Below are 27,940 nucleotides of genomic sequence, written 5' to 3'. Positions count from 1 at the left end.
TCTGCTAACACCAACCTCCCACTCCAACCCACCTCCAAACACTTCTTCCCCTGGCAACCACTTGTCTTTTCTCTACATCCATGAGTCTGTTTCTGCTTTGAAGATAGGTTCATTTGTGTCATATTTTAGATTCCACATATAAGTGATAACATATATTATTCATCTTTCTCTTTCTGACTTATTTCACTGAATATGATAATCTCCAGTTGGATCCATGGAGCTACAAAGAACATTATCTCATCATATTTGTGCCTGAGTAGTATTCTGTTGTATGCATGAACCACATCTTTATCCATTCATTTGTCCATCGACATTTAGGTTGTTTTCATGTTTTTGGTATTGTAAATAGTGCTGCTATGAACATAAAGGTGCATTTATCTTTTTTGAATTATAGTTTTATCCAACTATATGCCCAGGGCTTCCCTGGTGGCTCAGAGGTTAAAGCGTCTGCCTGCAATGCGGGAGACCTGGGTCAGGAAGATCCCTGGAGAAGGAAATGGAAACCCACTCCAGTATTCTTGCCTGGAGAATCCCATGGACAGAGGAGCCTGGTGGGGTACAGTCCATGGGGTCGCAGAGTCGGACATGACTAAGCGACTTCACTTTCATTTTCATATGCCCAGGAGTAGAACTGCTGAATCATGAGGTAATTCTCTTTTTAGTTTTCTGAGAAACTTCTACACTGTTTTCCACAGTGGCTGCACCACTTACATTCCCACCAACTTACATTCCCACCAACGGTAGAGGAGGGTTCCCTAGAAAACTGAAGCTCAGAGAGATTAAATAACTTGACCAAAAACATACATACTAAGTAGCAGATGTGAAACCCATGTCTCCTGCATTGTAAGCAAGACGCTTTGCCGTCTGAGCCACCAGGGAAGTCATCCTAAAGCTAAAATTTGTAAGACTGTGGATCCTTTATTTATAATCTGTGTATATAAAGGGAAGGATGTTAGACAGGGCTTTCCCTTGGCCATTTTATTACCTTTTGTATTAAGCTCACCAGTCACAAATATCATCACTGCTCTGGACTTGGAAGCAGTATTAGATAGAAGGACAGAGGTCAATTCCTAATGATACTATCTATCAACCTTGTGATCTTAAAGTTTGTGTCCCATTTGCCTCATTCATGAAATTGACATGATGATATACAGTATCTGCTTCAGAGTGCCCTTAAAAGAAATCTTTTGCTACATCATATAACTTTGAGCAGATCATTGCATGTAATAAGTACTTAAGATAATAGCTATTACTTAACATTTTTCTTTAAAATTACTTTTGCACCTACACAAATACATTTAAAAAAATCATATTTCAGGCATAAGTGGAAATACCATTTAACTTGTATAAACACATGGAAATCTTAAAAACAAATACAATTAAAACAATCTTATTATCTTGCCAGCCAAAATCTCTGAGCCTGAGAGTTGCTCTCTGCTTGTTAACTCTGCAGGTATTTCAGAGAGCTAAAAAAACATGTAAGCACCAATCTAAGATCTACTGAGAGGATCAGGGATTCAAAAGGATTAAAAATAAAATAAGTGCCTCACTATGTGAATCCATTTTATTCAAAGCTGGTATGTTATTGTTCTAAAAAATAAAGTACTTAGAATTCTAAAATTTGGGGAAAATGTAACTGAGCATCAACTTTTATTTGCCAGTAATCTTACCTTTTACCATCTTTTACTGTAAACAGGCAAGGAAAGTATTTTTGTTCTTTTAAAACCATAAAGAACATTTTGAGGGTACTGAGTGATAGGTCAGCAACAAAAAGTTAAAAATGTGAACTCATAACCTGAGCCAGAGGAAGCTGGAGCTTTCATCATGCTAAAAAGGATAGGGGTGTCTCTGCTCTGAAAATGAGGAGCTATGAGCTATCTATGTGGATAGAACAGAGGAACCTACTGGGCTGTTCAGAAGTCACTGTGTATGTAAAACCAAGATGATAGAGAAATCCGCTTCTGCCTCAGGAGCTTAAAATTCCAGATAACAAAGGAAACCACCTTATGAGACTAAGGTTGCTCTACTAGTTTCAGCAAAAGATTCAAGCACCCTGGCTTCCTGAAAGATCTAGAGTTGCCAAATGTATTGAAAGGGGCAAAAGATATGAGAGGAAATACGATGTAGTGACAAAAGGGGCCGACGAAAGGAAACAGACGACCCAGCTTGTGTAAGGAATGGGGGAAGCGGAAGAGCATGGGACAGCATGGGAGCACCGGGTCTTCTCACAGCCTCTGCCCTGGGAGATCATGTGAGTCGAGCCAAGTCATCTTAAACTCTTGCTAAAATCTCAAATTGGTGAAACAGAGATGATGGCTTCTACCTCTGAAGTATGCTCTGAGGCTAGATTAAGGTGATGTCTATAAAGGATGTCACCTATACTGAGAATTCAACAAATGGAGGAGGAGACTCACAAGCCAAGTGCAACGTACCGATACTTTTCAGAACTCGTTTTTTGAACAAATTCATAGTAAAAGGAGGAACGTGAGTCAGTAGGTAAATATAGAACATGGCTTGGGTAGTAGATACTATTAGTAAATAACTACTAATTCTATTGGGTTTTGCCATTGTTTGTTAAAAAATCCTTACCCTTAGAGAAACATACAGAATTATTTACAAGTAAAGTGATGGAATAACTGTGACTTGCTTTACAATACTCAAATAAACAAATAAAAATTCGCTATTAGATGAAACAAGAAGGGCAAAAAAAAGTAATGAGTCCATGTAGTTTCATTGTAGTTCCTCTATTTTTGTGTGTTTCTGAAAATTTCCACACACTCACACCTTTAAATATATACATATATATATATACATACAGATTAAAAGACACAAGCATCAGTCAATAAATATCCTGTTATTGTTTTCATCACAGTTATTATTTCTACTGCACAGTGTAGAACTTCCTCAAGGCTTGGTCCACACAATGAAAGGAAGGGCTTCTACATAGAAAGATCTAAAGATCCTAATAAGCCCACAGAGAAGTAAGATTACTGTGGAAAAAAAGTTAAAACTGAGTTTAGAGCTAAAAGAACTGACCCAGAGTGGTCTCACTTGGAGATAATCTAGAAATTAAGATCTTAGGAAATGAAATCAGGCTGTTACCAATCCTAGAAATGTCCATTTTGTTTTGCTCAGATCTCTCTTAGTTTTAAAACTGTACACTTTTTACTGCAGCCAAACTTTTGTTTCTTCATTATTTTTTTAAAATTACTTCTTAGAAAATGACTCTATTTAAGGCTTCAATTTGATTATGACTTTCTCAAGAGGAAGGAATTGATTATCTCTCAACCTTTGAAGGAGTCCATCACAAAAGAAGACAACCTGAGGACCCAGGAAACCAGATAGACCAATCCAAAAAACCCTAAATGATCAAAAGAGCTGGCAACAGGGAGAAGGAAGGAGTCTTAGGGATGACTGCAGGCATAAAGTAAAGTAAGGTCCTGGATAACTCAGGAAATATAGATAGCACCATGCACTCAATGGACATGAATTTGAACAAACTTCAGAAGGGCGTGGAGGACAGAGGAGCCTGGAATGCTGCAGTCCATGGGGTCGCAAAGTATCGGACACAACTTAGCAACTGAACAATAAAATGGAGGACACATGGAATCAGTAAAGGAAAGTCATCAAGAGCAGTCTGGAATAGATAAACCTAATATATAAATTAGTATCTCCAGATTCATATTTTTATCTACCGAAGGGTGAGGCAGTAGACGTAACATGTGGGGTTGCGGTGAAGATTAGACTTAATGCACATAGAACACTTCAAATATAGCTGGAATTTACCAAGTACTGTATCAGTGTTAACTATTGTGAATATGCTTAAACCTTGCTCACTATTCCAAGCAGTTCTGGCCAAAGCAGATGCTTTTGATGCATAGATGCAGTTATGTGGGAGACCATATTGATTTTAAAAAGCAACTCAACAAATCAAAGATACACAGCACTATTAGAACTTGTATAAGCTTTCACCTTGTCTCTTCATTGTTTCACTTTTAAATTATAATCCCAAGTTTTTGTCAGGCACAAATATCTGTCATAGTTCCTGTTCAACTCTGAACAAGATTCTCTGGAATATTCTAACAGATTTTTTTTTTAATTTCCTGGCTTGTTTTTTTCCTGCTTCTAGATAGGAATAACCTTTCTAACAGAAAGGGTGATGATATGAATGTGCTGGGAAAGGCCTGGATAGCTACAAACATCTTCCTCCCATCTGTGGCCAGTGTGTGAAATCCCCACATTAGTCATTCCTTTGTAGGCACGAAAGGCTTCTGCTAAATGTAACTGTTAGCTGGGAAAGGAAGCACGTAAAGCTTTGGTCAGCTATTAAGACTCCACCTTTAATTGTTTTATCAATTTCCCCAGCATGCATTCATTTATCCTTTGATAGTGCAACAAAACATTATTGAATGTGTATTAGAGATGGGATTAAAGAATTGAATGAGCTATTCACCCAACTCTGAGGAGCTCTAACACAAAAGGAGTCCCTGGGTAGAGGGGTTGTGAATGCCATCATTGGAATCAGACAAATTTGGGTTCTCAAAACTCTCTATATCTCACGTTCTTCAACCACTGACTGTTTCAGTAAATGGTTTAATAATGTGTAAGTGCTTTACCAAGTTGCTACCCAAGAATAACAAATATTAGCTATATTATCATTACTTTTATTATTATATAAATTAATAACAAACCACAAGTTAGTACATATTCAAAGTTCTTTGGTTCTAGCTACTGTGTAGTACCTTATTCTGCCTGGGAAATTTAAGAGCTTCTTCTAAAGAGATGATAATAGAGCTAAGTGTGGAGTCAGTGCTCACACGGACAACTTTGGGAAGAGCCATGAGGCAATTAAGACAATGATGTGTGAAAAAGTGAGAGCTTCAGTGGAAGTGGAGCAAAGATGTTTTTTGGGTAAATGTAATATGAAGGGTTGCAAGGGTAAGTTGTGGGTGTTTGAGAAGGGTCTTATATATGGGTAAGTGGCTTGGACTTTGATCAATAGATATAAAGTACCAATTGAGATGTTTTAAGAGAAAAGATAAAATCATATTTATTTTTGAGAAAAACTACCTATCACTCATGTAGCCTAGAAGTATTGATAGAAAAAGGGACTAGTGATAGGGCTTCAAGGAGAAAGTTGCAGTGATCTACTGGATGAGACATTGGAGAGAATGGAGATGAAATGGAAGTTTGAACACACCCCCAAACTAAAATCAATGAAACACGAGGTTGTGTCAAAGGACAGCCGCTCAATCCAGCATCCTGAGAGCCACCTAGAAGAGCCCACTCCACAACCTTGTCCATCTCCCAGTGTCACCTGCCTCCCATCCCCACACGTATTCACTCCATCACCACGTCCAGTTGCTCCAACCCTGCTCTCCACTCGCCATCCTCGCTGCCATGGTCTGAACATCAGGCTACCACCATCTAGTCCAAAGACCGCCTCATTATATTTCTATTTCACTGTAGCTGAAACTCATCTCTTTCTAATATATACCTATAGGCTGTCACAGTAATAAGCTAACAAAATTTGATCACATCACCCTCCTGGTTAAAATTTTCCAATCACTAGCCACTACTTATAGGACAAAAGATAAGCTCAATGATGACTAGTTAGATACCTACTTCCCTATCCTCAGTATGGCCAGACTCATTCCAAGAATCCAGTGGCTAAGAGATTTTGCTGTTTACTCATATCCTAAGGATGTATGGTTTGAATTTCTCCCTTCTACATGATTTCTCTATGATAAAATCAGTCACATTCTTTTGACAAATTTTGACAGAAAGGTTCCCCCATAACAATTTCACAGAGACATTTGGATGAACTAAATAAGGCATTCAGATCCCTCTATGATCTTTCCCCAGCTTATTTCCAATATGATTTTTCCAAATCTTTCACTCAAGCCATGCTGTTCTGTTCATTGTCTTTTCTTGAAACACACATTGTGCTTTGATACTTGTAAGTTTCAGCCCATGTCATCCCTCTCATGTGGAACACACTGCCTCTTTCTCTCTTCCTCTCCAGAACCTAAACATTCTCTACATCTGTCTTGCTCTGTGAAATGTCCCCAAGTCACCTCAGTCTACTGGAAATTCTCTGAAATGTCCTAGCACTTAGCATCTCAGTCACTTATTTGCAACTTATCATCACTTCCTGTCTTAAGATATTACTGTATTATTGTATTCAATTATTATTTATATTTTGCATTGTTTTAGAACTTTTAAAGTGTTTATGCTTTATTTCCTTCACTGGACCATAATTTCCTTGAAAGTTAGGACTGACCTGTATTCATTTTTTAAGCCCTTTATTTTATATGTGTATGTGTGTGTGCGCACGCTAAGTCGCTTCAGTCATGTCTGACTCTTTGCCACTCTATGGACTGTAGCCCGCCAGGCTCTTCTGTGAATGGGATTCTCCAGGCAAGAATACCGGAGTGGGTTGCCATGTCCTCCTCCAGAGGATCTTCCTGAACTATGGATTGAACCCATACCTCCTGTGACTCCTGCATTTCAGATGGAATCTTTACTGCTGAGCCACAGTAAAGAGTTCAGGACCTAGTAAATTGTTTGAATTAATGAACATCATTTTTTACTTATTAAATGTTATAATCTTAACAGAATAAATTGAAATTTGGTGATAAACCTATTTTTATTACATTTTTCCAGACAGGCAGGAATGTATGTGCTTCCTTTATGAAAGAATCATTAAAAACTATATGGCCAAACACTGTGCAATACTTGGTTTAGTTGTACTGCCCACTGAGCAGAGAAAACCTTGCCTTTTAAGGACAGAGGGTTAAGGAGGAAGGAGGAGGGGAGACAGATAAAGGGGAAGAGCAAGGGGAAGAGATTGGAGAGATGAGGCGAAGAGAGGAGAGGGACAAGGAAAGGGAGGGGAAGACAAGTGGAAGGAGAAGGAAAAGAGAAGGCAGTTATTCTCTTCTGATTAAACTGGTGGGCAAAGCACGTTCCAAAACATATAGGATCCTGTTGCTGACTAAACCAGTTTTGCTCATTCTCTCCCTTTGGTGTGTCATGTATGATATAAAGTCCATTTTACACTGGGCAAAATTGTCTTTGAAGGTCATTCTGATGGCTTAGAGGAAGGTTAGGCTACAGGCTCGAAAGGCATGTTTAGGCAGCACCTAGGATGCCAGCACTGAAACACTGGGAAGAGTGAGAAGGCTTTTAAAACTTTCAGAGGATAAAGACATTGACATGATGTGTCTACTTACCAAGATTCTAGTGCCTTTTTTCTATAATTGGTAGGGGTGGAATATGAAGCAATACAGTATTGTAATTAGTATGGAAAACATGAGACTAAGTTATCAAAAAATATTAAAATTACTATTTTAAATTTACCATTCCCCCCAACACACACAACTCTGATTTCTTTCACAGGTTATTTTTTTTAATTCTTTTTTCTAACCTGCTTTCTTACCAATAGCATTAAAAGTTCCATTTCATTGTTGAAACGTAATATAATTTTATAAATTGTTACAACTAAAAAGCCTGGATAGAACTGTAGTACCTGTGAATATAAACATTTTAAATAGTGGAAACATCTCATTTATTTAATCAGGGTCATTTTTTAGCAGTCATATTGTTGGGGGAAAAAAAAATCACACAGCAAAGAAAGTTATGACCCAGCAATCCCACTGCTGGGCATACACACTGAGGAAACCAGAATTGAAAGAGACACGTGTACCCTAGTGTTCATCGCAGCACTGTTTATAATAGCCAGGACATGAAAACAACCTAGATATCCATCAGCAGATGAATGGATAAGAAAGCTGTGGTACATATACACAATGGAGTATTACTCAGCCATTAAAAAGAATACATTTGAATCAGTTCTAATGAGGTGGATGAAACTGGAGTCTATTATACAGAGTGAAGTAAGACAGAAAGAAAAACACCAATACAGTATACTAACACATATATATGGAATTTAGAAAGATGGTAATGATAACACTGTATGTGAGACAGCAAAAGAGACACAGATGTATAGAACGGACTTTTGGACTCTGTGGGAGAGGGAGAGGGTGGGATGATCTGGGAGAATGGCATTGAAACATGTATACTATCATGTAAGAAGCGAATCACCAGTCTATGTTTGATACAGGATACAGGATGCTTGGGGCTGGTGCACGGGGATGATCCACAGAGATGATATGGGGTGGGAGGTAGGAGGGAGGTCAAGATTGGGAACTCATGTACACCCGTGGCTGATTCATTTCAAAGTATGGCAAAACCAATACAGTATTGTAAAGCAAAATAAGGTAAAAATAAAAATTAAAAAAAAAAAAGAAAGTCAGCCCTTGCAGGGCAGGGAGATGCTAATGAAAGTCCTAAATGGTAAGAAAGTGGTGATTCTGAAGAACTGAATGTTGCACCAGCCTCTTCATGCTTCCTCCCTTTGACACAGCAAGTTATTTTATGTGGTGAGAAAGTAAGGGTTGATGCAATACCATTATTTACTAGAAATCACATGTCAGGAGTTCATTTTAAAAAAATTTAAAAAAGAGGAAGTTCAGGCTAAGCAAAACTTGGGTCAACGGCTGGCTTACGTAAATATGAAGGTTAGGTATGACTGCACCCTTGAATACAGTCCTGCAGAAGCAGCCACCTGGAGCCTTTCTCTCCTTCAAAGCAAAGCCTCTGAGCAGAAAGGAAGAGTCACCACTCAAAGGCACCCACAACTCAAGCTGGTGCAAATAACGGAACTGCACAGACAGCCACCTATGTGACGTGATTTCAGAAGCACATATACACGCTACTTCCTGCCACCTAAAAGCCTTTGACACTTCTTTGAAACTTGCCTGGTTTCCACCAAAGCACAAATAGACATCATGTGAACTGAATTGGCTTGAGTATTTTGTAAAAGGAGGAAGTTTGAAGCACATCTTAAGAAAAACTTGGAAATAAATCACCTTTTTCAGCCATACATTTTCACATATATATTGATTATGTAACCATTTTCAGAAGACCATATTGAAATGCCAACTATCATTAGGACCCTCTTTAACTTCCAAACCTCAGGCTCTTTCTCTGTCCCTCACGTGTGCATTCACTGTAGTATTCTTCCTTCCAGTCCTTGGTGAGAAGCTCGTGCCCACTGCCGTTTTGTTACCTGCTGTTTGTCACTCTAGGTGCACTCCTGATCACACAGCACACAGACTTCTTGTCACTGTGACTCTTCAGCCCAAAAGACACCTCCACAGTGAAGCCCTTACTGGCCATCTCATCCATAAGCAGCCACTGCCAATTCTGTCAACCCTCTGATGCTAATTTGGTTTTCTTCTTGTTGCTTCTTACTTTCGTCTTTACACTTCTGGTATTTTAAATGCAAGCTCTATTTATGAATTCACCCATGCAACAAACATTTCTTGAGGACTTAACATATGCCAGATACTATCCTATAATAGTTCCTTGTGATTCATCAGTGAACAAAACAGATAAAGACATCTGCCCTCAAGGACCTTATGTCCTGGCTGTGGAGTGGAGGTGCTCCTACGATAAACATAATACATGAGGAAATAGATGTTTAAAGGTAGCAGTGCTTTAGAGGAAAGAAAAATATCAGGGCAATTTCAGAAGGATCAGGAGTGTCAGGTTGTATGGGTAGGAACTGACTGCAATAAGAAATATAATCAAGGTGGGCCTCAGAGAAGCTGAAATTTGATCAAACTGAAGGAGGAGACAAAGGTGTTAGCCGTGTAGGTATCTAATGGTTGGAAGAGTATTCCAGGCAGGGGGAACCACTAATACAAAGACCTAAAGCCTATGCATTATCAGCAAGTTCCAAAAATAGTCAGAGAGCCATTGTGACAATAATTAAGTAAGTAAAGAGGAAGCAAAAGTCTTTCTGTCAAGGGGGCAAGTTCATATAGAATCTTTTACTCTGAGTGAAACCGAAAGTCACTGTAGTGTTTGGAGCAGAGGCAGGAGGTGATCTGACTGATGGTTTAAAGGCTACTCTACACTCTGATTTGAGAGTAGTCTGTAGAGATACAAGGGAAGAATGAGACCATATATATTGGAACACCACAGTATGCATGGCCCTCGGGGACAAAAGATGTGTGTTAGATGAATTAAAATATGAATGAATGGAATATGGAGGCTGAAGAATAAGATAAACAGAGATACTTAAAAGCATGAAGTAATGGGTGATATATTCACATTGTTGGAAAACAGAGGTAGAACATTAAGGTCATACCTTATAATTATTTGTATGCCAATGTGTCTGTGTTTATATCTATATACATAGATATGAATATTTACCACTTACCTTCTCTGTGGAAAACACTTTGAATTTTGACAGATGTTTTTACCTAATTTATGCCACATCTATAAATGTATGTGTATTGCAGTATGCATTAATGCCAAGCTCTATATAATGCGGCTACTTCCATTTCCTGAAAAATAGCACATCCTAGTACTGTCTAGCTGAGATGGAATTTTTTTTAATTCTGAACTTTATGGAAGAAGTCTGTTCTCACAGAAACAGAGGTCACAGTTTCAATTCCCATTTAGATATGTTAGTTTTAAATGAGGGAAATAATTTTCCAGCCACAGATTCTTTCTCAATGCCAAGAAACTTACTTGTAAAGAGGTAGTTTGCGTGGATGCTCAGTTGCGTCTGTTTGCAATCCTATGGTCTGTAGCCTGCCAGGCTATACTGTGAGAAAAGGTCAAAAGAGTGAGTCTGGAAATCCCTATACAGATCCATCTCGGAGGGAAAAAAAAGACAGATGGCATACTTGCTATACGTTTATGTAAGAAAGGCAGCGGACCTTTAAAATGTATTTTTTAACATGACAATATAGTCTCAAGATGATTAAATTCAAGGTTAGACAATTTTAGGATTTGAAAAATTATCTCATTTATCTAATTATTTAGTTACTAAGTTGTGTCTGACCCTTTCACGACCCCATGAGCTGTAGCCTGCCAATCTCTTCTGTCCATGGGATTTCCCAGGCAAGAATACTGAAGTGGGTTGCCATTTCCTTCTCCAGGTAAATAATTATCAAATGTGTACTATAAACATGGCACTGACAAGCCAAAGTTGAGCAGGGTAGTAGACACATCTGCATGGTTGATTATACTCATTCCCAACCAAGGTACCATTACTCTTAAGGACAGAAAATTTGTTGTTAGGTAAGACAAAAAACCTTAAACTTTTAATGTATAATATATATACACACACACACACACACATACAATACATAAACAATTATACAGTCTGAAGATCCCTTAGGAAGAGAAAAGAGATGGAGAAACACTTGTCTATTGGAAAGCAAGTAATTATAATAAAATATAGTAACTCCAGTGATAGGGAAAGCATAGAATGTTGTGGAAACACATGCCAGGAGCAGCTAACTTGGTAGAGAAGGAGGTAAGGGAAGGCTTCCAGAGAGAAGTCACACTTCAGCAGAGCTATAAGGGATGGCCAGTAGGAATTGCTCAGGCAAACAGGTGAAGAAGTTGTTCTAGAATCAAAGCAAAGGAAGAGCTCATGCAAAAGATCTGGACAATCTCTAAACAGACTTTCATTGAGAAAAATCCTATATGAACCTCTTAATTTTCTAGCTTGGCTAATTTGACTAAGTAATTCATGAAGTTGGCCACAGAGAAATCACTGCAAACTGAAAGCTGAATTTGGGTCACATTTTGTCCCTCAAGTTGTCCTCTCTCACATAAGAGCCTTTCTTTCCATTTTCTGTCATCATCGCAGTGAAACTCTGGCCAAATCCTGTCAGAGAATTCCAACAGCCTCCGTTACTTGTCTCCCTCTTTGTTACCCAATAGCATTAGAAAAACATAATGATCATAGGAAGTAAAGTGCTAAATCAAAGTGTCTGATGAATCCTTTCTCTGCTCTCAAATCCTCAATATTGATCCAAATTAACCCCTTGGCCTACCTGCCAAGTGTTTGAACACAGCCTATAAATCACTGATATGGGAGTACTCAAGTATTCCATTAAGTCAGTAATTCCTAAACTTTAGTAGAAGCTAAGGGACTCTGTAGACTTCCCCTCATTCAACCAGTCACAAATATTTAGAGTGCCTACAGTGTGACAAATTTGGAAAATTTGGAAAGCTCAGCAGTGGCTACAGGACTGGAAAAGGTCAGTTTTCACTCCAATCCTAAAGAAAGGCAATGCCAAAGAATGTTCAAACTACCGCACAATTGCACTCATCTCACACGCTAGTAAAGTAATGCTCAAAATTCTCCAAGCCAGGCTTCAGCAACATGTGAACCGCGAACTTCCTGATGTTCAAGCTGGTTTTAGAAAAGGCAGAGGAATCAGAGATCAAAATGCCAACATCCGCTGGATCATGGAAAAAGCAAGAGAGTTCCAGAAAAACATCTACTTCTGCTTTATTGACTATGCCAAAGCCTTTGACTGTGTGGATCACAATAAACTATGGAAAATTCTGAGAGAGATGGGAATACCAGACCACCTGACCTGCCTCTTGAGAAATCTGTATGCAGGTCAGGAAGCAACAGTTAGAACTGGACATGGAACAACAGACTGGTTCCAAATAGGAAAAGGAGTACGTCAAGGCTGTATATAGTCACCCTGCTTATTTAACTTCTATGCAGAGTACATCATGAGAAATGCTGGACTGGAAGAATCACAAGCTGGAATCAAGACTGCCGGGAGAAATATCAATAACCTCAGATATGTAGATGACACCACCCTTAGGGCAGAAAGTGAAGAGGAATTAAAAAGCCTCTTGATGAAAGTAAAAGAGGAGAGTGAAAAAGTTGGCTTAAAGCTCAACATTCAGAAAATGAAGATCATGGCATCTGGTCCCATCACTTCATGGGAAATAGATGGGGAAACAGTGGAAACAGTGTCAGACTTTATTTTGGGGGCTCCAAAATCACTGCAGATGGTGACTGCAGCCATGAAATTAAAAGACCCTTACTCCTTGGAAGAAAAGTTATGACCAACCTAGATAGCATATTGAAAAGCAGAGACATTGCTTTGCCAACAAAGGTCCGTCTAGTAAAGGCTATTGTTTTTCCTGTGGTCATGTATGGATGCGAGAGTTGGACTGTGAAGAAAGCTGAGTACCGAAGAATTGATGCTTTTAAAGTGTGGTGTTGGAGAAGACTCTTGAGAGTCCCTTGGACTGCAAGGAGATCCAACCAGTCCATTCTGAAGGAGATCAGCTCTGGGATTTCTTTGGAGGGAATGATGCTAAAGCTGAAGCTCCAGTACTTTGGACACCTCATGTGAAGAGTTGACTCATTGGAAAAGACTCTGATGCTGGGAGGGATTGGGGGCAAAAGGATAAAGGGACGACAGAGGATGAGATGGCTGGACAGCATCACTGATTCGATGGATGTGAGTATGAGTGAACTCCGGGAGTTGGTGATGGACAGGGAGGCCTGGCATGCTGTGATTCATGGGGTCGCAAAGAGTCAGACACGACTGAGCGACTGAACTGAACTGAACTGAACAGTGTGACAGGTATTTTTCTAATCACTAAAAGTAGAGCCAGAACATGGACCTTGCTCTCTCAAGAAGCAATTGCAAGTAGAAATAAATAAATAAATCTAATGATTTCGATTAATGATAAGTGTTATGAAGTAAGTTTTAAAAGGTTCAGTAATTAAAGAGCACCTTGAGATAAGGAGATGGAAGAATATAGATAAGGAGGTGATATCTGAGCTAAGACCTAAACAAGAAGAATCAGCTATACCAGAGTACCTTACCTGCCTCCTGAGCAATCTGTATGCAGGTCAAGAAGAACAGTTAAAGCCTTAGATGAAACAACAGACTGGCTCCAAATCAAGAAAGGAGTACATAAACGCTGTATATTGTCACCCTGCTTATTTAACTTATATGCCGAGTACATCATGAGAAATGCCAGGCTGGGTGAAGCACAAACTGGAATCAAGTTTGCCAGGAGAAATATCAGTAACCTCAGATATGCAGATGACAACACTCTTATGGTAGAAAGCGAAGAAGAACTAAACAGCCTCTTGATGAAAGTGAAAGAGGAGAGTGAAAAGCTGGCTTAAAACTCAACTTTCAGAAAACTAAGATCATGGCATCTGGTCTCATTACTTCATGGCAAATAGATGGGGAAATGATGGAAATGGTGAGAAACATTATTTTGGGGGGCTCCAAAATCACTGCAGAAGGTGAGTACAGCCATGAAATTAAAAGACACTTGCCTCCTTGGAAGAAAAGCTATGACCAGCCTCAACAGCATATCAGAAAGCAGAGACACTACTTTGCCAACCGATGTCCATCTCATCAAGGCTATGTTTTTTCCAGTAGTCATGTTTGGGTGTGAGAGTTAGACTATAAAGAAAGCTGAGGGCTGAAGAACTGATTCTTCTGAACTGTGGTGTTGGAGAAGACTCTTGAGTTCCCTGGACTGCAAGGAGATCCAACCAGTCCATCCTAAAGGAAATCAGTCCTGAATATTCATTGGAAGGACTGATGCTGAAGCTGAACTTCCAATAATTTGGCCACCTGATGCAAAGAACTGACTCACTGGAAAATATCCTGATGCTAGGAAAGATTGAAGGTGGAAGAAGAATGGGACGACAGAGGATGAGACAGTTGGATGGCATCACTGACTTGATGGACATGAGTTTGAGTAAGCTCCGGGAGTTGGTGATAGACAAGGAAGGCTGATGTGCTGCAGTCCACGGGTTCTCCAAGAGTCAGACACAACTAAGTGACTGAACTGAACTGAACTGAACTGACGTGACTATCAGAGGGAAGAGACCCCCAAACACGGAGAAGCAAGGGCAAGGACCCTAAATGGAAATGAAAACGCACAACCGATAGTGAATATACACCTCTCTAGCTATAAGTAAGTAAGTAAGGAAGGAAGTGAAGTTGCTCAGTCATGTCCAACTCTTTGCAACCCCGTGGACTGTAGCCTACCGGGCTTCTCCATCCATGGGATTCTTCAGGCAAGAATACTGGAGTGGGTTACCATTTCCTTCTCCAGGAGATCTCTCCAACCCAGGGATCGAACCCAGGTCTCCTGCATTGGAGGCAGATGCTTTAACCTCTGAGCCACCAGGAAAGATGCTATACCTTTCTTAAAATGTCATTTTCAGTATCATTGGTTTGCTACAGTCAGCTACCTTACTCATGCCTCTTAAGAACCTCAGGATGTCTCTCTGAAACCAGCAAGTAGAGTTAATGTCTCTGGGCCCCTGCAAATGGCTATTTTCAGTGCCAATGACCAGAATCTATGTCCTGTCACCTCTACACTAAAGCATGTTATACATCAAATTGTTTTACAACTTCCAGGGAGAACCTGAGTGTCCTAAAATCCATCTTGCATCCTTGAATAAAAATCCTTGTGTTACCTGCTCAAGAGGCAATAGTGCTCTGTGGTTGCCCATGTGTGAAGCAGATTTTCTGGGTCAGAAGCCCACTTCTGACACTTATTAGTTTTTGGTCCATGGACAACTTGCCTAAAATTTCTGTGCCTAAGTTTCCTATAAAATGATAATGCCTCATGTGATTTTTATGAGAATTTAATAATGCAATGAATGGAAAACACTTGAAAGATCTTTGTTACTTTATAAATTATTATAATGCTTATTATATGAATTCTGAATTCCTGCTGAACTATGTCTACAATCCCCAGTCAAATTCATTCCATTTCCTCAGCCTGACACAGGTTTTCTTCATTTCCATTGGCCAAATTTCTACATATAAAGCTCAGATAAATTGCCATAACCACCTTGAAATTTTTCTCGAGTTTAACTTTCAGGAAAACAATTTCCCTCCTCTGAAAAACTATTAATACACTGTTTATACCATTAATCTAATTATTCACAATCTTACAAGGTAATTTTGTTCATGTTTTGCTACTCTGCTAGATTGTAAATAATTTAGAGCAATGATAACCTATAGAAATATACTTTAAAATATTCTACTTGAAATTTTTTTAATCAGGTGAGATGACTTTTAGTAATACATTTTTAACTCCATATCCAAAAGATTATCATTTACAATGAAATCATTATAAACAAATTAATGAAATATTTTCTATTTTTGTACTAGGTCTTTGAAGTCCAGTGTGTATTTGACATTTATGGTACATCTCAGTTTGGACTAGCCATATTTCAAGTGTTCCATGGAAAGATGTGGATAGTGGCTACCATTCAGGACAATGAAGTTTTAAGGCTTGTATTATCCTATATAGCTCAATATTTATCATAATGCCTAACTTAGCACATTTTCTATTTCAGAATTTCAATTAATATTTATCAAATTAATTACTTACTTTACTAATGTATTTAAAGTAAATACAAAATCTTGTCCCATAGAAAACATGTTTCTGCTATTCCTAACACAAGTAAAAATATAAAAACCATAAAAGTAAGAAAACTACTCAACTTTCTTTAAAGGATAAAAAATTTGTTCTTCCTCTGGAGTGAAACATTTTTCACTTCTCATTAGAATATAGTTAAGTACAAGTCCTGGATCTCTTAAAGAAATAGTATGTATAGCAATAACATCATTTACTTTGTGCTTCACAAGCTGAGGGGAACAACTCAACCCTACTTTCCCAATACAAAGAAGAATTTTAGACAAAAGCAATTGACTCTTTTTTTTAATTGAAGTAAAATTGCTATGTTACATTATTTATGATTCAGGTGTGTATTACCATTTAATATTTGTAGATGCTGCAAAGTGCACAAACCCAAAAATCTAGTAATCAGTCATCACCATGCAATCGACATTCTTCAACCATTTGCTCATTCCCCAAAACCCCCTCCCCTCTGATTGGTAATCACCAATCTGTTATCTATATCTATGAATTTATTTTTGTTTTGGTTTGTATAATCATTTGTTGTTGTTGTTTTTTAGACTCCACATATGAGTAAAATCATATGGTATTTGTCTTTCTTTTGTCCAACTTACATTACTTAGTCAATAATACAACTAAGTACCATAAAGTCCAGCCATGTCATTACACATGGAATATTTCATTCTTTTAATCCCTGAGTAGTATTCCATTGCATATATATACCAGATCTTCCTCTTCCATTCATCTATTGATGGGCAGTTAGGTTGTATCCATATCTTGGCTATTGTAAATAATACTGAAATGAGGATAGGGTACACATATCTTTTCAAATTAATATTTTTGTATACTTTGAGTAAATACCCAGAAGTAGAATAGTTGAATCATATGTAATTTTTTCTTAATTTTTGAAGTATCTTCATGATGATTTTCACAGTGGCTGGACCAATTTAGATTTCCATCAATTTACATTCCCACCAACCCCAAAGTGTACAAATGTTCCCTTTTTTCCACATCCTCTTTAACATTTGTTATTTCTTGTCTTTTTGACAATAATCATTCTAGATGAGAGATTTGAGGTATATCTCTTTGCAGTGTTGAATCTCATTTCCCTAATAACTAGTGATTTTGAACATCTTTTCATATGCGTATCAACCATCTGCATATCTTCTTAGGTAAAAGTCTGGTTCCTGATCTTAGTGTAAACGCTTTCAGTTTTTCACCATTTAGTGTGGTGTTTGCTGTAGATTTGTCATGTATTACATTTATTATGTTGAGGTACCTTTGTTGATATTTTTTCATAAATGGATGTTGAATTCTGTCAAATTCTTTTTCTGCTTCTATAGAGATGATCATAGGATTCTTATCATTGATTTTGTTAACGTGGTATAACACATTGATTGATTTTCAGACCTTGAACTATTCTTGCATTCCTGGGATAAATCCCACTTGATCCTGCTGTATGAGTCTATTGTTGGATTCAGTGTGCTAATATTTTGATGAGGATTTTTACATCGACATTTATTAAGGATACTAGCCTGTACTTTTCTCTTTTTTGGTGGTATCCTCATTTGGCTTTGGTATCAGGGTAATATTGATTTCATGAAATGAGTTTAGGAGCATTCCCTCCTTTTCAACATTTTGGAAGAGTTTGAAGGATAGTATTAAATATTCTTTTAAATTTGGGGGAGAATTCACCCCTAATGCTTTCTGATCCTAGACTTTAGTTTGTTGAGAGATTTTTTTAATCACCATTTCAATATCTTTACAAGAAATCAATCTATTCAGATTTTCTTCATGATTAAGTATCTTCTATTCAGTATATTTATCCATGACTAAGTCTTAGAAGATAGTTTGTTTCTAGGGATTTATCCACTTCTTGTAGGTTGCCTAGTTTGCTGGTCTATAATTGTTTATAGTAGTTTCTCATGATATTTTTTATTTTTATGGTGTCAATTGTAACTTTTTCTCTAGATGTTACATTTATAAATATATATGCACCCAGTAGAGGAGCACTAGAATAAAGAAAGCAAATATTAGGGCTGACCTAAAGGGAGAAATTGACAGCAATACTTGGGAGCTTGGAGTCATAGCCATTGGACTACCAGAAGTCCCGCTTGAATATTACACTTACATCAATGGATACATCATCCATATAGAAAAATAGAAAGCAAACATCAATTTTAAACAACACGTTAAACCAAATGAACCTAATAGATTAGATATACATATATAGAGACAAAAAAAGAAACATTCCATCTAAAGCAGCAGAATACACATTTTTCTCAAGTGTACATGGGCCATTTCCACACACTTAGGTCACAAAACAAGTCTCCATAAATTTAAGGAAACTGAAATCCTGTCAAGCATCTTCTCTAAACAACAATGTCATGAAACTAAAAATCAACCATAAGAAAAAACAGAAAATCACCAAATTTGTGGAGATTGAACAATATGCTACTGAATAACCAATAACCAACTAGAAATTCAAAGACACAAGCACAAAATACATAGGCAAATGAAAACAGAAATGTAAACACAAAAATCTATGCTAAAGCAGTTCTAAGAAGAAAGTCATGATAATAAAACAGGCTTAATTCAGAAACAAGAAAAATTACAAATAAACAGTCTAGTTTTATACCTAAAAAAAACTAGAAAAAGAAGAGCAAAACTGCCCAAAGTTAACAGAAGAGATGAAATAATAAAGATTAGAATGGAAATAGGGGCTTCCCTGGTGGCTCAGATGGTAAATAATCTGCCTGCAATGCAGGAGACCCGGGTTCAGTTCTTGGGTTGGTAAAATCCCCTGGAGAAGGGAATGGTTACCCACTCCAGTACTCTTGCCTGGAGAATTCCATGGACAGAAGAGCCTGGCAGGCTCCAGCCTATGGGATCCCACAGAGTTGGATACAACTGAGTGATTAATACTTTTCCTTTTTTCAGAGTGGAAATAAATGAAATAAAGTCTGAAAAGACAGTATAAAAGATCAATGAAACTATCTTTTCTTCTTTGAAAAGATAAATAAAATTGAAAAAAAAAATTAACTAGATTAACCAAGAAAAAAAGAACCCAAGTAAAATCAGAAATGAAAGAGTAATTAAGTCTTAAGTGTGCAGGATTTGTTTATCCTGAATGTATTTCAAAACAATTTTTCTGCTCACTACACGATTTTTCTAAGTGTTGTGTTCCAAATATTTTCAATGTTTTTATAATTGGTTTTTCTAGTTAATCAGATGCAGTTAGAGAAAATGAATGACATTTTTCAGTAGTCATTAACAACATCCTGTCAGGATCAAACCAACTTGAGCTGTTCCTAGAATAATGATGATATGAAAGAACTTTATATACTGATATGTATTCTATTATTCTTAAATTGGAGCTACTTACTCCTTCCCTGTCACCATTATTCCTAGCTTTCCTTTTAACCATAAATATCCATATGTCTACAATATTGAATTTGTAGAGAATTATAGGAAATTTACAAAATATAGTAATTAGGTAAAATTACTCACCTTTGGTAGTCTCAATGCTAATTTGCAAATTGGCAACTGATAATTGTTTTCAGTAAATATCAGAGAGTCATCCAAGTTGTGGACTATCTTTTCTCTAGGTACTTTATAAACTACAATGGCACCCTTATAATGAGGGCAGCTATAGTTTCCAAATTCATCCACTTCTTTGATTTGGAGTTCCAGTCTAGGTTTCCTTTGTAAATGAAAAATAAGCTTGTAGTCTTTCCCATAATCCTTCCCATTGCCTAAATAAAAGTAAAATGTATTTGTTACTATTAATACACATCACATTTCTAACTTAATTTTTAAAAATTCAAATAATCATTCATTTTTTAAATTTATCTGTTGTGTGTAAATACTTCTTGAACCTAGCAAAGCGGCACTAGACTGAGATTGTGTAAATGCTAAAAGAATTCTCATCTATACTTGAACTATGTTCTCTCTGGCTGCTTCTAGATCTCATATCCTTGGTTCTTTTCTTTTTTTATGCATTTGTGGGAATCATCGTTGATCTGATTTTCACTTTCTGTTACATTTTGCGACAAGAAACCATTGGAAATATTTAGCTGTTTCTCTACTTAGAAAATTGTTTTCACTTCTTAACAATGACATTTTTTCCTTTCACTTAACTATCCGTATCATGTTGCACACTATCATGACCTTACAACAGACATTCTAGAAATATATTCTCCTATATGGTAGCAACATGTAGCTTTTAAAATTAAAGTTGAAACTAAGATTAAAAATTCAATTCCTTAGGCATTCTAAGCGAAATAACCACATTTCAAATGTTCACTAACCACATCTGTCTGTAGCTACCTTATTGGAGAGTACATATATAAAACATATTCATCATGGCAGAAATACAGTGCTGTTCTAGAACTTTCAAATGTAATAGTTTCTAGATTTAATAGTTACTGAAATTTCTATTAAAACCTAATGAATCCCCCCATACAAGGATACGTAAAAGTCTTCTCAAAGATCCACTGAAAATAATGGAACTTTAGTGAATATAACATTTCACTCACGGGGGTTTTACTGTGACTATCAGGCTATTTCACCTTCTCATTGCAATAGTAAAACAGACACTGTCACACCCCCTAAGGCAGGTGTGCATCACCCTTCACAAATTTAAAAGGAAGCTATAAAGTCACAGCTATAGTATGTTTCTGACATAAAGATCTAGATCCAAGTTCAGCTTCTGGCATTTATTTACACGGTAGTATTTATCCAGCTCTTTCACATCTGAACGTCTTAGAGCTTTCACTTCCTTACCTTTAAAACAAGAGAAATAAAACTTACCTCCTAGGATTGTTCTGGGAATGAAATGAGATACTGTGTGGATCGAATGATTAGCAAAGGGTGTGGCACATAATAAGAGCTCAGTAAACAAGAGCAAGACAGCATATGAGAAGAAACAGACGGGATTCTTACATTGTTTTGAATTTGTATTTACGACAAAAACAACCCACTTAAATTTCTTAAAGAAATGTCAGTATGAAGCTTTTATATCAGCAGCAACTTCCTGCTGCTCTGAGAGGCCTGAAAGTTGACTTCTCCGAGATCTCTCTCTCTCTCTCTACCTATCTCTATCTTCCTCGCTGTCTCTCTGACTGGAAACTTCCAATCTTCCCAATGAAATAACAGTTGAGAGATGTAGGTGACATCAATACTTTCCTCATTGTTGTGACTGCTAGAGGTCCTTTTGGTGGCTTTCTAAAGCACAGTTAAATCTCGAATTAGAATAACTCCAGGTTATGGAAAGTATACCTGTATGTTCCTTTGCACAAGTCTGTGTTTTAGGGGCAACCTGGTTCCTTGACCAAAACAAATTCCTAAGACATTCTAAGATAAGCATGACTAGACAGATTTGCCTTAAAAGAATCACTCTGGTTAAAAAAAAAAAAATGGGGGTAGTGGGGAGGAAAATTATTTGGAGTCACTGAAACTGAAATACCATCTTGAAAATAATAAATGAGAGTTTCTAGATCACTGGGGGAGCCCCTAACAAACTCCTACTTCCATCCCTCTAGAGTACTAGCAAGAAAAATGTTGCTACTTTTGGCCCAGTAGAATATAATTTACGAAATTTCTCCTTCTATCTCATGAATGGTGCTCCCTGCCAGGTACACAATTACTCATAAGGAATAATTTACATACATACATTGTATAAAGATTGAGGATGAGAAATAGTCACATTTCTATTTTGATCTAAACCTTATCGACCTTTTATTGCCAGTTAATTAAAAAAAACTAAAGATCTAAAATGTAAATCTCTAAGAATCACATTTACTTATGAAATAAGGATAAAATTATTGAGCATTTACTAGTAATAAATAACATTACCTTATTGTTCTATATAGAAAACATTATGTAGCTTTTTAAAGTTGGAATTTCACTGTCACTAAGATATACTACACTATATTTGGCAGACCCTTTGTCACAGTTTAAAAAAAAAAAAAACAGAACCTAAAGAGGATGAGTAGCACAGAAAATTGCACCATTTTATTTTTTTTCTCCCACTCTGTCATATTTAGAGAAGTAAAACCAAAAGTCATTCATTACATAACAAAAGTATAAAAGCAATCATTAGTTGACATTTTGAGAACTTTTCTCCTTGTGCATATTATGTATACAGTTCCTAGTAGGAATAGTAGGATAGTAACTATACAGTAAAAATTTGTCATAGAAAGAAGAACAAGATTTATTTATATTTTGTAAGTTACTAGATATTTCTTATAGCAATATATTTTCTCAATAGTGGGTTTTGGAGTATTTTTCACTGAAAGCATAGGAAGTACAAAGGTAGTAATACGTGCTTTTGCTTAGAAAGGTAAGATGAGGAAGTAACAGGCTAGGGACACAGAGAACCAGAAGACTGAAAACCACTGGCTAGGGATATTTCTGTGTCCTAACACGTCTCTACTAGTTACAGGTACTTTCACTGTAAGCATATTTGCTATAGACATCTTTCTCAGAGCCTTTTTCCACAAACATTTTTGCCATATAACTCTCAGGCCATAGGGCTTCCCTGGTAGCTCAGCTGGTGAAGTATCCACCTGCAATGAAGGAGCTGCTGCTATTGCTGCTGCTAAGTTGCTTCAGTCATGTCCAACTCTGTACGACCCCATAGACAGTAGCCCACCAGGCTCCCCTATCCCTGGGATTCTCCAGGCAAGAACACAATGAAGGAGAGCCTGGTTCAATTCCTGGGTCAGGAAGTTCCCCTCGAGAAGGGATAGGCTACCCACTCCAGTATTCTTGGGCTTCCCTGGTGGCTCAGATGGTAAAGAGTCCACCTGCAATGCAGGAGACCTGGGTTCAATCCCTGGGTTTCATGGGCTACAGTCCAAGGGGTCATGAAGGGTCAGACATGACTGAGTGACTAAGTACAGCACAGCACATGTAATATCACAGATTTAGTGATCAGGCCACAAGACAATTTTGCTCTAAGAGATAAAATACCTGGTTAATAGGTTCATTTGACATATACAACCAAAAAATCATGACAGATGACAATGATTTACCCCATGAATTGTTATTGTTGTTGTTTTTTCTTTGAAACACTACATTGGGGTAGAAAGAGGCTGAGACCACGGGCCTGACAGACCCAGAGTTGAACACATATTTCTTTGTGGCTTATCTGGTAAAGAATCTGCCTGAAATGTGGGAGGCCTGGGTTAGGAAGATCCCCTGGAGAAGGGAAACACTACCCACTCCAGTATTCTGGCCTAGAGAATTCCATGGACTATATAATACATGGGGTCACAAAGAGTCAAACATGACTGAGTGACTTTCACTTTCACTTTTCCCATAGAACTTTGGAACATGTATCAATGGACATGTGACAATATGCCAAGGACAGACAGTATAGAAGATTTTTGCAGTCCACCACAAAGCTCAGTTACAAATATGCATCCCAGTATTAGGAAACTGATACCTCTCGCAGTGATGGATGAAGTTTTAGTGAATAAAAAAATTAAAACAATGCCAAATAAATAAACAAGTAAAAAATATATAAAAAAAACAATGAACAAATACCTAGAGACAAGTGCTTAGGTACAACTCACAAAATAAAATCAGTTATCTGTGCAGCATTGGCATGGAACTACACACATTTTAATTGTATTTAAATATTTTATATTTTACAATAAAGTCTTTATAATTTTGTTAATCATTTCTCATGATTCATTAGGTGGTTTTGTTGTTGTTCAATCACTAAATCAAGCCCAACTCTTTGCAACCCAACGGACTGCAGCATGCCAGGTTTCCCTGTCCTTCACTATCTCCCAGAATTTGTTCAAACCCAAGTCCAGTGTGTCAGTGATGCCATCCAACTGTTTCATCCTCTGTCACCCTCTTCTCCTGCCCTCAGTCTTGCCCAGGATCAGGGCCTTTTCCAATGAGCCGGCCCTTCACATCAGGTGGCCACATGCAATCTTCAGCTTTAGCATCAGTTCTTCCAATGAATATTCAGAATTGATTTCCTTTAGGATCAACTGGTTTGATCTCCTTGCTGTACAAGGGAATTTCAAGAGTCTTCTCCAGCACCACAGATTGGAAGCATCAATTCTTTGGCACTCAGCCTTCTTTATGATCCAATTCTCACATCCATACATGAGTACTGGAAAAATCATAGCTTTTGTCAGCAAATTGATATCTCTGCTTTTTAACTTGCTTAATAGGTTTTTCATAGCTTTCCTTCCAAGGAGAAAGAGTCTTTTAACTTCATGACTGCAGTCACTATCTGCAGTGATTTTGGAGCCCAAGAAAATAAAGTCTGTCACTGTCTCCACTTCATCCTATTTGCCATGAAGTGATGGGACTGGATTCCATGAGCTTTGTTTTTTGAATGTTGAATTTTAAGCCAGCTTTTTCACTCTCTTTCACTTTCATCAAGAAGCTCTTTAGTTCCTCTTTTTTTTTTTTTTTCCCTGCCTTTAGAGTGGTATCATCTGCATGTATAAAGTTGTTGATATTTCTCCCAGCAATCTGGATTCCTTCTTGTGATTCATCCAGCCCAGCATTTCACATGGTGTACTCTGCATAGAAGTTAAATAAGCAGGGTGACAATATACAGCCTTGATGTACTCCTTTCCCAATTTGGAACCAGTCCATTGTTCCATGTCCGGTTTTAACTTGCTTCTTGACCTGCATACAGGTTTCTCAGGAGGCAAGCAAGGTGGTCTGGTTGAGAATCTTCCACAATTTGTTGTGATCCACACAATCAAAGGCTTTAGCATAGTCAATGAAGCATATTTTTCCTGGAATTTCTCACTTTTTCTATGATCCAACACATGTTGGCAATTGATCTCTGGTTCTTCTGCCTTTTCTAACTCCAGTTTGTTAATCTGGAAGTTCTTGGTTCACGTAGTACTGAAGTCTAGCTTAAAAGATTTTGAGAATTACCTTGTTAGCATATGAAATGAGGATCATTGTATGGTCATTTGAACATTTTTTGTCATTGCCCTTCTTTGGGATTGGAATGAAAACTGACCTTTTCCAGTCCTGTGGCCACTGCTGAGTTTTCCAAATTTGCTGATATATTACGTGCAGAACTTTAACAGCATTGTCTTTTAAGATTTGAAATAGCTCAGCTAGAATTCCATCACCTCCACTAGCTTTTAAAATTTGCTTTTAAATGTCCCTTTTTTATTTTTTGTCACTATAGCTTTTATGGAAAAATTGCCTTATGATCAATAAATTATTCAGTAAAAATGCTCACAGCAAAGATATCTATGACAAAAATACCAGACATGATTTCTAATGTCTTTCCCTCTAAACCTCCAGCATTCTTTGCTTGGTTCATTGCAATGGCTTATTGATGTATTTTCCTGCTGCTAACTTGCCTTACATCATCTAATATCAACACAGATATAATCTGACCCAGATTGTGTGACAACCTTGTTGAAAATCCTTCAGGGCTTTCCATTTCACTTAGAATAAAAGGAAAAGTCCTTGAAATGCCCTTTAAGGCAGGAACAGTATCCATTTCATCTCCTCCAAGTCTCATCTCCTTCCCTCTCATCCAGCCATCTCAGCCTTCTTGCTCTGTCTGGGACAGACTCTCCTGGGATAGGACCATGGCTTGCTCTCTTATCTTTGAGCCTCTGCTGAAATGGTACTTTCTCAAAAAGATCTTCTTGGATGAGTCTATTTAAAATTACAAATCTGCCACTCTCTCTGAGACTTTCTATATCCCTTTCCTGCTTTATTCTTCTTTAAGGAAGCTTCCATCTCATTAAGCTGTACATTTTATTTACTTATTTGCTTCTTCTATGTCGCTCTGCAGTGAAATACAATGTAATAAAGGAAAGGAATCTTTGTTAAATGAATAAAAGGATGGTCATTTTAACACTCTTAACACTTGTGTCTGGGAAAACTACTTCTCTAGGCCAAAGGGTATTTGGAGAAACTTGGACACACACAAACTTCTTTAGGGTGTTACTTAGTGTTATGAGTGAGTTGTGCTAAGGCATCATTATGTAAAATTCTCTCTGCCCCTTTCCCAGCATTTTATGAATTTTATGAGCACTGGGGCCTTAGATGGGATACACTACAAAGCTTAAGTGCTATATCAACACCTATAACCTAGAAAAAGAAAGCAGATTCTAGCTGTGTCCAGAGGAATGCCAAAGGCCAATGTAAAGGGGAACACCTATATGTCTGATTTTCTCTTAGAAGTAGAAATAATCTCCATGTGGCAAGATCCTCAATCAAAAGAATAATCTATATTCCATGTAATGAATTTAAGAGGGCTTCCCTGGTAGTCCGGGCTTCCCTGATAGCTCCAGCTGATAGCTCAGTTGGTAAAAATCTGCTTGCAAAGCAGGAGACCCCGGTTTTATTCCTGGGAAGTATCCGCTGGGAAGATCCCACTCTAGTATTCTTGGGCTTCCCTGGTGGCTCAGATGGTAAAAATCCACCTGCGATGCAGGAGACCTGGGTTCGATCCCTGGGTTTGGAAGATCCCCTGGAGAAGGTTATGACCACTCACTCTAATATTCTGGCCTGGAGAATTCCATGGACTATATAATCCATGGGGTCACAAAGTCCATGGAATTAGACATGACTGAGCTTCTGACTACAATTAATCTACAGATTTTGACATTTCTCAGAGAGAAGCCATCTAAATTTATTTAAGTTTTAAATACTTTTAATCACACAATACTATAATGTTGAGTTTATCCCCAAGGTTTTCTCTTCATTCTTTGAACAAATACTTCTTATAGCTTTTAGGTACCATCCTAGGTGCTTGGAATTGAATAGTTCTCACTAATTAAAGAGATAGTCCTCTCTTGGGACTGTAGTCAGAGACACTGATGTTGATCAAGCAATTAAAAAATAAATAGAAGATAAAATCTATGGCCATTTCCAATGAGTTACATAGAAATCTGAAAAAGTAAATATGAACTGACATAATCAGGAAAGACAGGAAAGGCTTCTCTGAACATGATCATTATAAATGAGAGATGAAAATATAGTAGGAGATAACTGCAGAAGCCAGTGGGGATAGGTCGAGAGATGGACCCGCAGGCAGACAACCTCTTGCTGTGTGTATTTGAGATTCACAGAGGCTACCACAGGTAGCCAGGTATCAATTCTGGTTTTTTTTTTTTTTTTAATTTTTATTGGAGCTTAGTTTGTTTAAGATGTCGTGTTACTTTCTGCCATACAACAAAGGGAATCAAACAGAGGTATCAGTTCTTTACTGAGGGACTTGTTCCTCTTAGATAGTACTGGGGGCTTATATGGGATACACTAGAAAGATGGATGGAGAAAATCCAGTGAAGCTCCAGGTCTGAATATACATCTCTAAAAAAGGCAAAGCAGGAAGGATCCTGGCACTCTGATGAATTTTCCCTGACTGAAGAGGAGTATTCCATTCCTATATTGAGGAACTGTGAACACACTGGCTGTCTCCAGGCACTTTTATTTTAGCATATGCTCCTCACTTCCCCCTTATAGATGACAGTACATTTCACCACTGCCTATGAGAATCACAGTAACTCTCTCCTGTTTAGGGCAGGAAGTAAACACAGCTGCTGGCCCAAGTATTACAGGAAGTCTTTTGCATCATTAGTTTGGGTGAGACACTTCCAGGTTTTGACTATATCTTAGA

At 37.6% G+C, this 27,940-nt stretch overlaps 1 protein-coding gene across 1 annotated transcript in view; it reads right to left on the bottom strand.

The window, feature by feature from the left end:
- The window catches only part of DTHD1 (death domain containing 1), a 93,634-nt gene that overhangs the window by 31,106 nt on the left and 34,588 nt on the right, over positions 1-27,940 (bottom strand). The window contains exon 8 of the mRNA XM_052642264.1: positions 19,819-20,063. Coding sequence (XP_052498224.1) covers positions 19,819-20,063 — 245 coding nt within the window. The remainder of the gene's footprint in view (positions 1-19,818; positions 20,064-27,940) is intronic.

This window comes from Budorcas taxicolor, chromosome 6 (assembly GCF_023091745.1).
Source record: "Budorcas taxicolor isolate Tak-1 chromosome 6, Takin1.1, whole genome shotgun sequence".
In the NCBI taxonomy this organism is placed as follows: Eukaryota; Metazoa; Chordata; class Mammalia; order Artiodactyla; family Bovidae; genus Budorcas; species Budorcas taxicolor.
Note: the sequence above shows the minus strand (reverse complement) of the source record. Positions and strands in the feature narration are given on the sequence as shown.